The 12,927-nt window shown below is 40.3% G+C and overlaps 2 protein-coding genes across 2 annotated transcripts; both read left to right on the top strand.

Annotated features, from left to right (window-relative positions):
* The first annotated feature begins 8,712 nt into the window (after positions 1-8,712).
* LOC119785936 lies at positions 8,713-10,190 on the top strand. Its single transcript, XM_038288908.1, has 2 exons — positions 8,713-9,732; positions 9,931-10,190. The coding sequence occupies exon 1, from the start codon at positions 8,746-8,748 to the stop codon at positions 9,718-9,720; it is 975 nt and encodes a 324-aa protein (XP_038144836.1). The 5' UTR covers positions 8,713-8,745; the 3' UTR covers positions 9,721-9,732; positions 9,931-10,190.
* Positions 10,191-11,146: 956 nt separating this feature from the next.
* LOC119785940 (lactose-binding lectin l-2-like) lies at positions 11,147-12,435 on the top strand. Its single transcript, XM_038288913.1, has one exon. The coding sequence runs from the start codon at positions 11,282-11,284 to the stop codon at positions 11,768-11,770; it is 489 nt and encodes a 162-aa protein (XP_038144841.1). The 5' UTR covers positions 11,147-11,281; the 3' UTR covers positions 11,771-12,435.
* Positions 12,436-12,927: the final 492 nt, after the last annotated feature.

The raw sequence follows: 12,927 nt of genomic DNA, 5'->3' as shown, positions 1-12,927 counted from the left end.
GGCTGATGCAAAGCTCCACTGTCTTCCAGAGAAAGCCAACATGGTCACCATCCACAGGCAATGACTTAGGTTTTTCAAGACCCTGATCAAGAGCAGATGGATTTGGTCTGATGGGACTATGGCAAGACATGCTCTTTGGACTCCAGGAGAACACAATAATAATCATAGTAATGGGCACTTTGTGCACACCAGCTTTATTATCAAGAAGAAATGGAACAATTGTCCATGTTCTGGGCTTTATCCCTATGTTTATGCTTCCCTTGTAACATTTTTTTTTAGTGATTTATCATAGAATGAGTATCTAGATCTTCACTGAATATTTAGCAATCAACATTCTTATGGCTTTTGTGTCTGCGTGAGCTGTTCTTTTACTAATTTGAGGAAATTATTATCGGTTTACACTGAAAATGTAAGGGAAAATACCACTTCAAATAATCCTAATTTTAAAAATGGTCTATTATAGTTTAACATTACTTGGGAATAAATAAATATGCACCTGTGAACCAAAGAAACATAAATTCTGTTTTAAGAAAAAAAAAAAACTTTACACCTTTTTACCACACTCCAAGGTCTCAGAAGGATAATTCACTTTCATGTTATGTTGTATTTCACAATCTTAAAGTCAATTTAAATCATTGAAACAATAGAAATTAACTGGTGTTAAGTTCAATTGAAACCCCAAATGATGAAAACTTAAAAGAGCATGTTACTTTTACTCTTCTGTACTAGAAATGATGTTTTGTGGTCTCTGTTGGTTGAAATTTAAGCAGACTACTTTTCCTCAGTTGTCAAGTGACACAGCCGAACATTTTTTTTTTCTTTTTTTTTTTTTTTATCAACCTATGAAATCATATTTTACAAGTGATCTGGATTGACCTCTGCAGGAATGGATAAAGTGCTTTACTAGCTTAACAGACTGTATGCATTCATATCAAGAGCTGATTCAAGTTCAACTTAGGGACAAAACGTTCTAACAAAGTTGTTATTTCAATAATTTTTAATGTAAATTATATTCCAAACATAATTTAAAGCAATTTTTAGGCCTAATCTTTCTTTGAAAACCTGTCAGAGGCTGCAAATGACTGCACAATGAGCCCATGGATTACTTTGTGGAAGGAAAAAGAAGATGCAGAAAATCTAAAATGTTTTTGTTACACTTTATGGCCACTGGAGGTCAGTATCTAGTCATGTAATCACATAATCATTTTTTTGTTTCTGTTCAGTGCTAAATCAAAAAAGTAATTGTAATGCAAGAATCAAAGTTTACACAACAATTTCACAAAAAAAAAATGCTTCAAGAGTAACACAAAAAATAAACTTTATATTGATACCACTGGTTCTCTATATGACAAAAACGTTTTTATTTTTGTTTGTTTTTTTTTTACAGTAAATCACTTTAAATGTTGGCTTTTTTATTTGACTAATTATGATCTGAGAGTTTATGATCATAAGGCTGTTTCTATGGAGGTGTCGTCTCTACTGACAACAGAGAAGGCAAACCAAGGCACCAAATTCCCCTGAGAACTCTAAAAACATCAACCTGGCCCTATTGGCCATGAATTTCAATCATCACTTCTTCACGCATTTGTCATCAATGTATGATTCAGTAGATTTATAGAAGAATCCCTGAATGAACCACTAGATTATCATGCACCTGTTGAAAGTTTTGCTCTTTCAGCCTCCCGGTTTAACTGCAACTGTGACATAAAACAGCTGCATTTAACTAAAAAGAGGTTACATCAGCTTTGGACTTACTTTGAACAAACATGCCTATGGAAAGCATCAACATGCCTTCACAGAGGCCCTCTGGGAATCGAAATCCAACTTCTGTCCCAGTATCACCAAAAGAAAGTCTTTGTAATTCCATGCAGTTTTTTTTTCACATTTAGGAATTTATTCAACTCTTGACTAATAGAGACTACAAAAGAACACTTCAATGACTTAATGGACTTCTCTGCAAACAAGTTCCAAAAAATGTTAAAAAGGTTAAAAAAGCAAGAAAAAGTGGATTTTGTCTGTTCTACTCTGAGATGCACATCTGCTGCATCTTCATAGATTTATATTTTTGATTATCAGATTCTCTGCTCCCTCCATTGCTGCACATCAGTTTTTTAGCAAGAAGTCAATGATATTATCAAACATGATAAATCCACACCTTTTGACAGAACTGATTAAATCTTTTGTTCATCAGTTGAACACACCCAGCCTTTACCATAACCCCAAGGCTGGCCCTAGTTCCAACTTTCTTAAAGATTGCAATTATGAAATCTCCCCTAGAATGCAACTGCAGGTGTATCACCAGCTTTCCATTCCTGACAAAAAAAAAATAAAATAGTCGCTAAAGCATGCCTCCACAGTCAGCTCACTTTCAGTAACATACACTATATTGCCAAAAGTATTTGCTCACCTGCCTTGACTCACATATGAGCTTAAGTGACATCCCGTTCCTAATCCATAGGGTTCAATATGACGTCGGTCCACCCTTTGCAGCTAGAACAGCTTCAACTCTTCTGGGAAGGCTGTCCACAAGGTTTAGGAGTGTGTTTATGGGAATTTTTGACCATTCTTCCAGAAGCGCATTTGTGAGGTCGCACACTGATGTTGGACGAGAAGGCCTGGCTCTCAGTCTCCGCTCTAATTCATCCCAAAGGTGTTCTATCGGGTTGAGGTCAGGACTCTGTGCAGGCCAGTCAAGTTCATCCACACCAGACTCTGTCATCCATGTCTTTATGGACCTTGCTTTGTGCACTGGTGCACAGTCATGTTGGAAGAGGAAGGGGTCAGCTCCAAACTGTTCCCACAAAGTTGGGAGCATGGAATTGTCCAAAATGTCTTGGTATGCTGAAGCATTCAGAGTTCCTTTCACTGGAACTAAGGGGCCAAGCCCAGCTCCTGAAAAACAACCCCACACCATAATCCCCCCTCCACCAAACTTTACACTTGGCACAATGCAGTCAGACAAGTACCGTTCTCCTGGCAACCGCCAAACCCAGACCCGTCCATCAGATTGCCAGATGGAGAAGCGCGATTCGTCACTCCAGAGAACGCGTCTCCACTGCTCTAGAGTCCAGTGGCGGCGTGCTTTACACCACCGCATCCGACGCTTTGCATTGCACTTGGTGATGTATGGCTTGGATGCAGCTGCTCGACCATGGAAACCCATTCCATGAAGCTCTCTGCGCACTGTTCTTGAGCTAATCTGAAGGCCACATGAAGTTTGGAGGTCTGTAGTGATTGACTCTGCAGAAAGTTGGCGACCTCTTCGCACTATGCGCGTCAGCATCCGCTGACCCCGCTCCGTCAGTTTACGTGGCCTACCACTTCGTGGCTGAGTTGCTGTCGTTCCCAAACACTTCCATTTTCTTATAATACAGCTGACAGTTGACTGTGGAATATTTAGGAGCGAGGAAATTTCACGACTGGATTTGTTGCACAGGTGGCATCCTATCACAGTTCCACGCTGGAATTCACTGAGCTCCTGAGAGCGACCCATTCTTTCACAAATGTTTGTAAAAACAGTCTGCATGCCTAGGTGCTTGAATTTATACACCTGTGGCCATGGAAGTGATTGGAACACCTGATTCCAATAATTTGGATGGGTGAGCAAATACTTTTGGCAATATAGTGTATATGAAAAATTTCTGAAATTCCAGCTTCTGCTTTACTCACAATATGGAAAACAGTCCTGGTTGGCCTGGTCAGGTCACAGAAGCCTTCACCATGCCAGCTGATGCTAGGTCTCCCTGTCTGCTGTAGACTTCAGCATTTGACAGCGTGGGTCATGGCATCCTCCTCTACTTGCTTAGAACTGGCACTGCTTTGGGTCGGCTCCACTACTGTCTTGTTGCTGAATTAGTTTCAACTAAAGATGCCAGGTCATGCACTCACATGGTCAATTATGCATTCCCCTAGAGTCAAGTCCTGGTCCCCATTCTGTTTACTTTCTACATACTCCTCTTGGTTAAATCATTATTCACCACATTGTTTCATTTCACTGTTATGCAGATGACACACAGTTCCATAATAAACCCTACCTGCATCTCTCTTCAACTTCACCATCACCAGTCTCAATTCTAACATCCTGTCTTAAGGAGGCAACGCATGAACAAAGTCCACATTTCTCCAAATTAACACCTCTAATATGAAAGATGTGCTAGTTAATACCTCTCATTACATACAGTCATCCTCATTCCGTAAAAGTTTAAAAAACAATCCACTGGACTTGGTTTCCAAGGTTTGAAGACGTTTCGCTTCCCCTCCAAGAAGCTTTCTCAGTTCAAATGTCTGGATCCGCAGTAAGTTTGATGCTTTGTGTAGATAAGGCCTTGTATTGCTTGGAAACATGCAATTGAAACCGACGAGTGGGTCGTTTGGTTCTATTGTTAGCCTGTAATATCTGAAACCTGTCTATGATTCTGAAGGTTGGTCTTTAAAGGGGGGATTGTCGTTAAAGGGGAGATTGTCTCCTGTAATGCCTGAAACCTGTCTATGATTCTGAAGGTCGGTCTTTAAAGGGGGGGATTGTCGTTAAAGGGGAGATTGTCTTCTGTAATACCTGAAACCTGTCTATGATTTTAAAGGGTCGGTCTTTAAAGGAGGGATTGTTCACCTGGCTGAAGAGAAGAGGTACTTTGTTCCTCTGTGATGGGGTGGGGGTGGTGGTGATACCTGGAAGGAATCATCTCAATAACTGAATTGTAAGAGAAAGCTTCCTGGAGGGGAAGCGAAACGTCTTCAAGCCTTGGAAACCAAGTCCAGTGGATTGCTTTTTAAACATTTACGGAATGACTATGACCTGGATGACTGAGAATCTTCATCAGCACAGTCATCCTCAGTTTCTACCATAATTTCCCCTGGCCAAAACATCCCATTTTCCTCCACAACACAGGTGTCAAACTCAAAGGCCCTTATTTCACAGCAATTTATGGTCCCCTTAACAGCAAAAGAATAATAATTTTGTTATCAGGTAATGGGGTTGTCTTTTTCTTCTGTGCTCTACCTGGTTCAGTTCTGTAGACTCTTTACCAGAGTTCCTCCTGCATGCTGACTGCCGGGCTGGGCTGCCATCTCCAGCTGCACCTTCCTACAAGTGCACCTCATCAGCTCATCAGCTCATTCTTCAAACAGTATAAGTGAAACAGGAAGCCAATCACTCTCTGTCTGAATGTTAATTGCCTTTAGTAGCCACCTGCATTCCAGTTCCCTGTGTTCATGTTGCGTAGAGAACTTACCTCTGTTGTTTGATGAACCTCCGCGGATAGCCGCACTTCATTCCTATGCCTGGTCTCCCCTAATCTGGCTACACTATCAAACTGTGACATTGCCTGCTGCACTACCTGTGCCCTTAGCGCCTCTGCAGTTTCATTACTTTCTGGAGTCCTCACCTTCTGTGGACCAAACAAACCATCAATCACCAACCACAATCCTAGCAGTACAACCCCACTGACCACTCACCTTGCCCTTGTCAGACCTTCAAATCTTGTCCAGCTAAGATCAGATCATCTCCCGCCTTCCTGTTACCTTTATTTCTCCATTCACCTGATTCTGTCTTTTAGAGCTTTCAGTTCCCAAACTGCAGACTCACAGATTTCCCTGATTTTCTGTTCACAGTTGCCACTGGACCACATTTACTGTTTCACATTAATAAATTGTACTCAACACTTCAGCTATCAGATTCATGTCATTCTAATAGCTTTTCCTGTATGTAAGTCAGAAGCCTTAACCAGCCAAACCATCAAAATCATGTCATGGAGTAGAAATAAGGGAGTCTAGATGATTAAGTGGTTAAGTCTTTGACTGTGAACTAGGAGACTTGAGTTTGAATAACTCTGGGATTCACACCAACTCTTTGCTTTGTCCCATCATAGTAGCTTTATCTGGTCTGTTCCTGTTTGGCTGTGACACCATCCTGGAGAGAAATATCAGCAGTGCTGCTGCCGTCAACACATTTGTTTATAAATGTTGGAGCTTGACCTGTTTTTAAGTGTAGTCCTGTGAATCTGACTGTGACTAACTGTATGTACTCTTCTTCATCCTCTGACATTGGAGCTGGCTCTGAGCTCGTCTGCCTGGCTGTGTGTTTGCTGGACGGGGCCACCTGTGGCGCTAGTTACACCACAGTTAGGACAGGCCTTTGGTATTTCTGCTTCTTTTTCTATGTCTGCTTTTGTCTCTTTGAACCCCAGTGGGCCTCAGAAGATGGCTACTCACACTGAGCATGCTTCTGTTGGAGGTTTCTTCCTTTTAAAAGGGAGCTTTCCCCTCCACTGTTCCAGCAAGTATGGTTGTTGTGAGGGATTACTATTGAATCAATGAATCAATACAATCAGCAGGTTTTCTTAAGACAGAAAACTTTGAACCAATTTGACTGTATGATCTGATTGTCTTTGTAAAGTGACTAGAGATGACTTGTTGTGAATTGGCTCTACTGTATATAAATAAACTGAATTTAATTGAGTTGTTTCTGCTCTATTTTTATTAGACCGGCTATTTTGATATGGGTGTCCTTGGCCTCTGCCTGGTGGCTGCTGGTTAAAACTCAAACAGATAAATTATCTAAAGTTGCCAAGTGACACAGCTGAACAAAATTTGTTGTTCTCAGGCGGTGAAAAAAATCCTCTAAAGATGGAACAAAATGGCCTTTGCAAAAAGCTGCAGAAGATAATACGAAAAGGATACAGGGTTTACTAGTTTAGCAGACAGTGTGCCTTAAGATAAATTGAGGAATAAATTTCAACTTAGTACCAACCTATTCTACCTCAGTTGTTTTTTCAATTGTTTTTTTTTTTATGTATTTTATGTTTTAAAGGTCAATAAAAAAACCAGTCTGCAGAGAGGCTAAAATCATTAAGAATATGAACAGCTTTGGTTTGTTGTGATGCTTGCAGAAGATAATGCAACAGGGGACAAAGTATTTTTAACAAGCTGAAATTTTTCTTCATCTGTGTTTTAACTATTTTAATACATTCTTTTTTTTTGACAAAAAACTAACAAATCTAAACAGTGTGCTAATTATTCACACTAAAATCCTTTTTTAATTTCAATATTACAAAAAATATATATCTGCAGTGACATGTACTCTGAATACATTGTAAATATATATATATATAAATATATATATCATCAAACCGAAACACTGGTTAGCTGCCGGCTGCCTTTCTTCAGCAAGGACATATTCTCTGTCGAAATCAACTGAGTTTAAGATATTCAACATGAGAATAAACATCAGAATAAATGTTAAGTCAGAAGATGCTATAGATATTTCGAAAAGATCTATGAGCTGCAACTACAGCAAAAGGTGATTATATAAAGTATTTGTTAGAGTGATAACTATTCTGTGTTTCAACCAGAAGGGTCATAAACTTTTATGACCTCCTGTAGGTCATGAGGCAGAATCACACGGATGTGTGACTTCCATCCAGCCAGTTGGTCAATTCACACTATCTTGTTACCTGCATCCTCCCAGACAATGATTACTGGCTCTTCTGTTTTAGGCCCGCCTGTTTGATGTTGTAAACTGTTAATAAAAGGCTTTGCCATGAAGGGATCTGTGGGAGAAGGTGATGGCTTTCCAAGCCAGCATTCTTCTCTCCACCCGGCACACGCTGACGTCACAAAATCCCGTCTCTGTGTTGATCATTTTCCTTTTAATCTTTTAAACTCACATTTCTCTGGATTAAAACCCAATATTTTTGGTGCTGAAAACCCGGGAGTCAAGATCCAATTGTCCAGGACCGTGCGGGACCAAGGCCAAGAAACTATCGACAGCCGTCCACCCTTTGCCGGACAGAGCCAATAGGTTGGTCCAGCCCTGCCCTGGACATCCTGGTGACGACTCAAGCTGAGGACTGATCTGCACAGAAACGGTACGCCTAAAGTTTTTTACCAACAGTTGGTCTGGGACCACGTGAAAGCTATAACTAGTTGTAGTCGCTAGAATATTTGACAAACAGGGTTTGTTGTGGGAGATCTGGGATCGGTATTCTATGCGTTTTGGGTCAGGGACCCTCTGTGTGAAAGCTATAACTAGTTGTAGTCGCTAGAATATTTGACAAACAGGGTTTGTTGTGAGAGATCTGGGATCGGTATTCTATGCGTTTGGGTCTGGGACCCTTTGTGTGAAAGCTATAACTAGTTGTAGTTGCAAGAATATTTGACGAAACCAAGTTTTGTTTACAAGTCTGGGACCTGGGTATTCTGTGCGTTTGGGTCTGGGACCCTCTGTGTTCAAGCTATAACTGGTTGTAGTTGCAAGAATATTTGACGAAACCAAGTTTTGTTTACAAGTCTGGGACCTGGGTATTCTGTGCATTCGAGTCTGGGACTCTATGTTGGTTAAAAAATAAAAGATATTAGGCCTTAGGTGTGTGTGACTGTGTGAAAGTGTGTGAGGAAACAATCGAACCGCTGTGTACTGGACTAAATTCTTTAAAAATGGGACAAGGCAGTAGTAAGAAGGAAATGCCAGGTGATGTTAGATGGATGGTGGCGTGTTGTGGTGGTGACCCAGAGTTTGCCAGAAAGTGGATTGAGAAGGAGGACTGGGATGGAAAGTTGAGAGTTGAGCCGCTGACAAAGATTCAGCAGAAGGTGGAGATGAAGTTGGTGTATAAATCAAAAAGAAAACAAGCTAAATACAGAAAAGCAAAAAATAGGGAAAGCCAAATACAACAGAAGAAGGATAGAAAGACAGTTACAATTGCTGCTGTAAAAGTTAAAGCTGATGAAGAAACTGTTGTATCCCGAATGCTTCCTCAATATCCTGACCCTAATCAAATTCAAGGGGGTGATGGGGTTCAAGCAGTGGCATCAGCTGCGCAGGAAGGTGGAGATAAACCCCATCACGGTGAATGTGAACACAGCCATGCCACTGTTCCTCCTCCAGTAGCCCCACCATCGTGTGGTGATATTGGAGGAGCAGGAGCAGGCCCCCTGTCCGTGTCGTCCTCTATGGATGGTATGGAACTCAGTGCCCCTGACTCTTGTGAGCATGAGTTGGGAGGATCAGGGGGGGATGTGAAGCTTGATTCGAAGTGTTACAGGGATGATTATCAAGTGGAGGCTTGTGGAAGGGGCCCATCTGCCCCTATTCGTCCAAGATTGGCTGAATTAAAAAAACAAGAACAGGACCAAGATCCTGGGAGGGGGGCATGTGCTTTTCCGGTGTTGGAGGTGGCCAACCCTCATTGTGGTCAACACACGGGACCCCAAGATGGTGACCCACTGGATTGTGGACCCACTGTTCTTGTGTGTGGGCCACGGACAGATGCAGAGATGCAGACTGCCTGTCAAGGTTTAACTCCAGCCAGACAGAACCCAGTTAAATGGTTCGAGGATGTTAAAAATAGATTGAGAAAATTCATGGCAGAAACAGGAAAGCCATGGGCAGAAAAAGAACAAGATGACATTGACCCGCTAACTAAGTGGATGCTGAAGCTTTTCAGCGACAAAACTGTTCGGAAAACATGTAATCTGCCTAGTGCTCCTTTTGTTTCCCCACAGGAAGGCCTGAAGCCTGGAGACCGAGTGCTGATTAAAATCATCAAAAGGAAAACTTGGAAAGCTCCGAGGTGGGAAGGACCCTACAAAGTGCAACTAACAACCCCCACTGCCGTGAAAATCCAGGAGAGAGACACTTGGATCCACCAGAGTCATTGTAAACTGATTAAAAACTTTCCACAGCAAGAAGCCCAATTACCTTCACAGGAACCCCATAACTAAGAGCTGATGAAGATGGAAAAACTAATGACATTCATCTGCCTGGTGGTGACCGTTGGAGTGGTGTCTCTAGGGACTCAAACTGACCGTCTGAAACAAAGGAAGAGCAGGATGATTTTTGATGGATCCACAGAAAGTCATCCATACGGTGCAGTTCCAGCACCATGGACAGTTTGGTTCACCATGGGATCATGGTGGCAGGTACTGATGAAGATAGCTTTACCATTTATAGGATTGTTAATCATATTTTTCCTTTTTATTTGTTGCTTAATACCATGCCTGCAATCAATGTTTCAGAAAATGATAGGAACCACTCTAATCCAATATTCAGCTATCAATTATGCTCAACTCCGCCGAGATGCTGATGAAGATAATGATGATGATGAAGTTATGTAATCTTTTACAGGGATAATGGTCGCCTCCTCGGGAGGGGCTGGGTAGGAATTTTTTCTCTATTGGAGAGTTTTGCCTACTCAAGGGACAGATTATTTTTAAAGTTTTTACATTCTTTTTTACCTTTGTGCTTGAATTTTCCTTTCAATATAGTTGTGTTTTGCATATTAAACTTTGATTACTGAATTCCCTATCTGCAATGCATTCATGATGTATGTAGTGAAAATCTTTTTAGAAGTGCTATATGCTGATGTTTTTATGTATAAGAGGAGGGAAATGTTAGAGTGATAACTATTCTGTGTTTCAACCAGAAGGGTCATAAACTTTTATGACCTCCTGTAGGTCATGAGGCAGAATCACACGGATGTGTGACTTCCATCCAGCCAGTTGGTCAATTCACACTATCTTGTTACCTGCATCCTCCCAGACAATGATTACTGGCTCTTCTGTTTTAGGCCCGCCTGTTTGATGTTGTAAACTGTTAATAAAAGGTTTTGCCATGAAGGGATCTGTGGGAGAAGGTGATGGCTTTCCAAGCCAGCATTCTTCTCTCCACCCGGCACACGCTGACGTCACAAAATCCCGTCTCTGTGTTGATCATTTTCCTTTTAATCTTTTAAACTCACATTTCTCTGGATTAAAACCCAACAGTATTGACTCAGTGAGACTATTTACAGATGGAGAACTTAATTTTAAGATTTTTATTTGCTAAGAAAATTTGTAAGTGGTGCACCCTTTTCCCTTTTGAATTAATTGTGCAATATTTAATAAGACTGTAACATAACAAGCCATAAAATATCACTGTGAATATAATGTCTTTAAAAGTAAAATCTTCAAAAAGTATAAATAATTTTAACTAGACACTGTATGCAATATTCTTTTTGCCATGTGTGATCTTTAATTTAACATTAATAATCTGTTTTACATAAAAAACGTGAAGGCTAAAAATAATTTAATTTGAATAAAGACTCTATGAAATGTTTTGAAGTTATTCAAAAGCATTTGGTTTGTTATGTAGGTCATACTATGTTCAGTGTCACAAAAGTAAATATTTGCTTAATGTATTTAACCAATCAAAACCCTTCAAGAGGGCAGATAAAAATTTTAGAGGCTTTATAAGAGCCTGTCTCAAATTTCAGTCCTACCAAGCAAAGCAGATTAAACTGAAATCATGATCCTGTTCCTCTTATTGTTTGCTTTAGCTCTGGGTTCAGTGTCAACTTCATCTGAACAGGAAATAAGGCTGGAGCGTGGCACCTGCCCCATGTTCTGGTACAGCTTCAATGGCCGCTGCTACAAGTACGTCGCCACACTCATGACCTGGAGCAAAGCAGAGCTGCACTGTGTATCAGAAGGAGCCAACCTGGTGTCTGTCCACAGCTTTGCAGAGCATGATTTTGTTAAATCTCTGATCAAGAACTTTGACACTGCTGAAGGACGCACATGGATCGGACTCAGTGATATCCATAAGGAAGGAGGCTATATGTGGTCTGATGGTTCTGCAGCAAAATTTTTCTCTTGGGGTCCCGGGGAGCCAAACAACAACGGTGGAGCTGAACATTGTGTTCATACTAACTTTGATCAAGATAAAAAATGGAATGATGCACATTGTTCTGACTATTACCCCTCGGTCTGTGCAAGTCGCACAGCCTTTATCTAGCCCCTAATATAGTTTCCTAGATCGTATTCAATAAGATTTTAGTAATAGAGAATTCATGTCTACTATGGAGTGTCTGTATTAGAGACTATTTTTTTAAGCTCATATAAATTTAGAAACATTTTAAAGATTTTGAGATGTTTGTTTTTTCGCCAGGTTCACTGTTTTTTGTGGTTTTCTTGTTAGCTCTGATTATGTTTTTGTGATTATTCATAGTTTCATTAATTCCTTTCTTGTTTGTTTTTGTCATACTTCAGCTATTCAATTAGAATGATTGTTTCTACCTGTTTTTTGGTCTGAGCCACAATATTAACCTAGCAATTTTTTCACGCTCTATGTCAAGTCAAGTTTCCTTTAATAAACTATCTCCACCTACCAGGCTGCCTCTGCCTGCACTCACTTTTGGGTCTGCTGCATAACGGACTTCTCCATTCTCTCAGAAAAGACCAAACCATTAAAGGCAGCCACTCTTGATTTTTTTTATGGGAACGTCCAAAGTTTAAATTAATTGTCTTTTTCATAAGCACTTTTCCCTTTACCTGAAATACTCTAAATTAAAACTAGGTTTGTCTTCTATAAATCTGCGGTGAAGAGTGTGATCAGTAAGATGCTTCTCCAGAGCCGCTGTAAGACAGGGGATCCTTCATGCCAATAGCTGATCAATAAAGTATTTTTGAACTAAATTAAATTTGATGGAAATTTCAGGAACACTTTCATCAAGGAAAACAAGAATTAATAAGAAGCCAATGACAAAAAACACACACTGCACATATTTGTTTTTGTGAAGACAATGAGATCTGAATAGTTCATATTCTAAAGAACTACTATTTTATCAGTGGCTGATGAAATAATAATAAAAAAAAATCCATCTGAAAAGCTGAGGTTGTAATGCCTGACAAGTTTTGCTTCAATGTTATCATCCCTTCTTCCCAGCTGATCAGGTGGTTAGTTGTTAAGAAATGGATTAGTTTAACAAGACAACACCTCACAATGATATATCAACCCTTTTAATGTACAAAAGTAACACAAATGTAAAGTACCAAGGATCCTGACACTTAATGATATGGTGCCTCAATATTTAATGTATAGAATCCATTTGTCGCTGCTCCATAGCCCTATAGCCAGGCTCAAAAGCATAGGTTAAAAAATATATTTATATA

Source organism: Cyprinodon tularosa, unplaced genomic scaffold (assembly GCF_016077235.1).
Source record: "Cyprinodon tularosa strain WSP-4 unplaced genomic scaffold, ASM1607723v1 ctg26, whole genome shotgun sequence".
Classification (NCBI taxonomy): domain Eukaryota; kingdom Metazoa; phylum Chordata; class Actinopteri; order Cyprinodontiformes; family Cyprinodontidae; genus Cyprinodon; species Cyprinodon tularosa.
The sequence above is the reverse complement of the archived record's forward strand: the minus strand, read 5'-3'. Positions and strand labels throughout refer to the sequence as shown.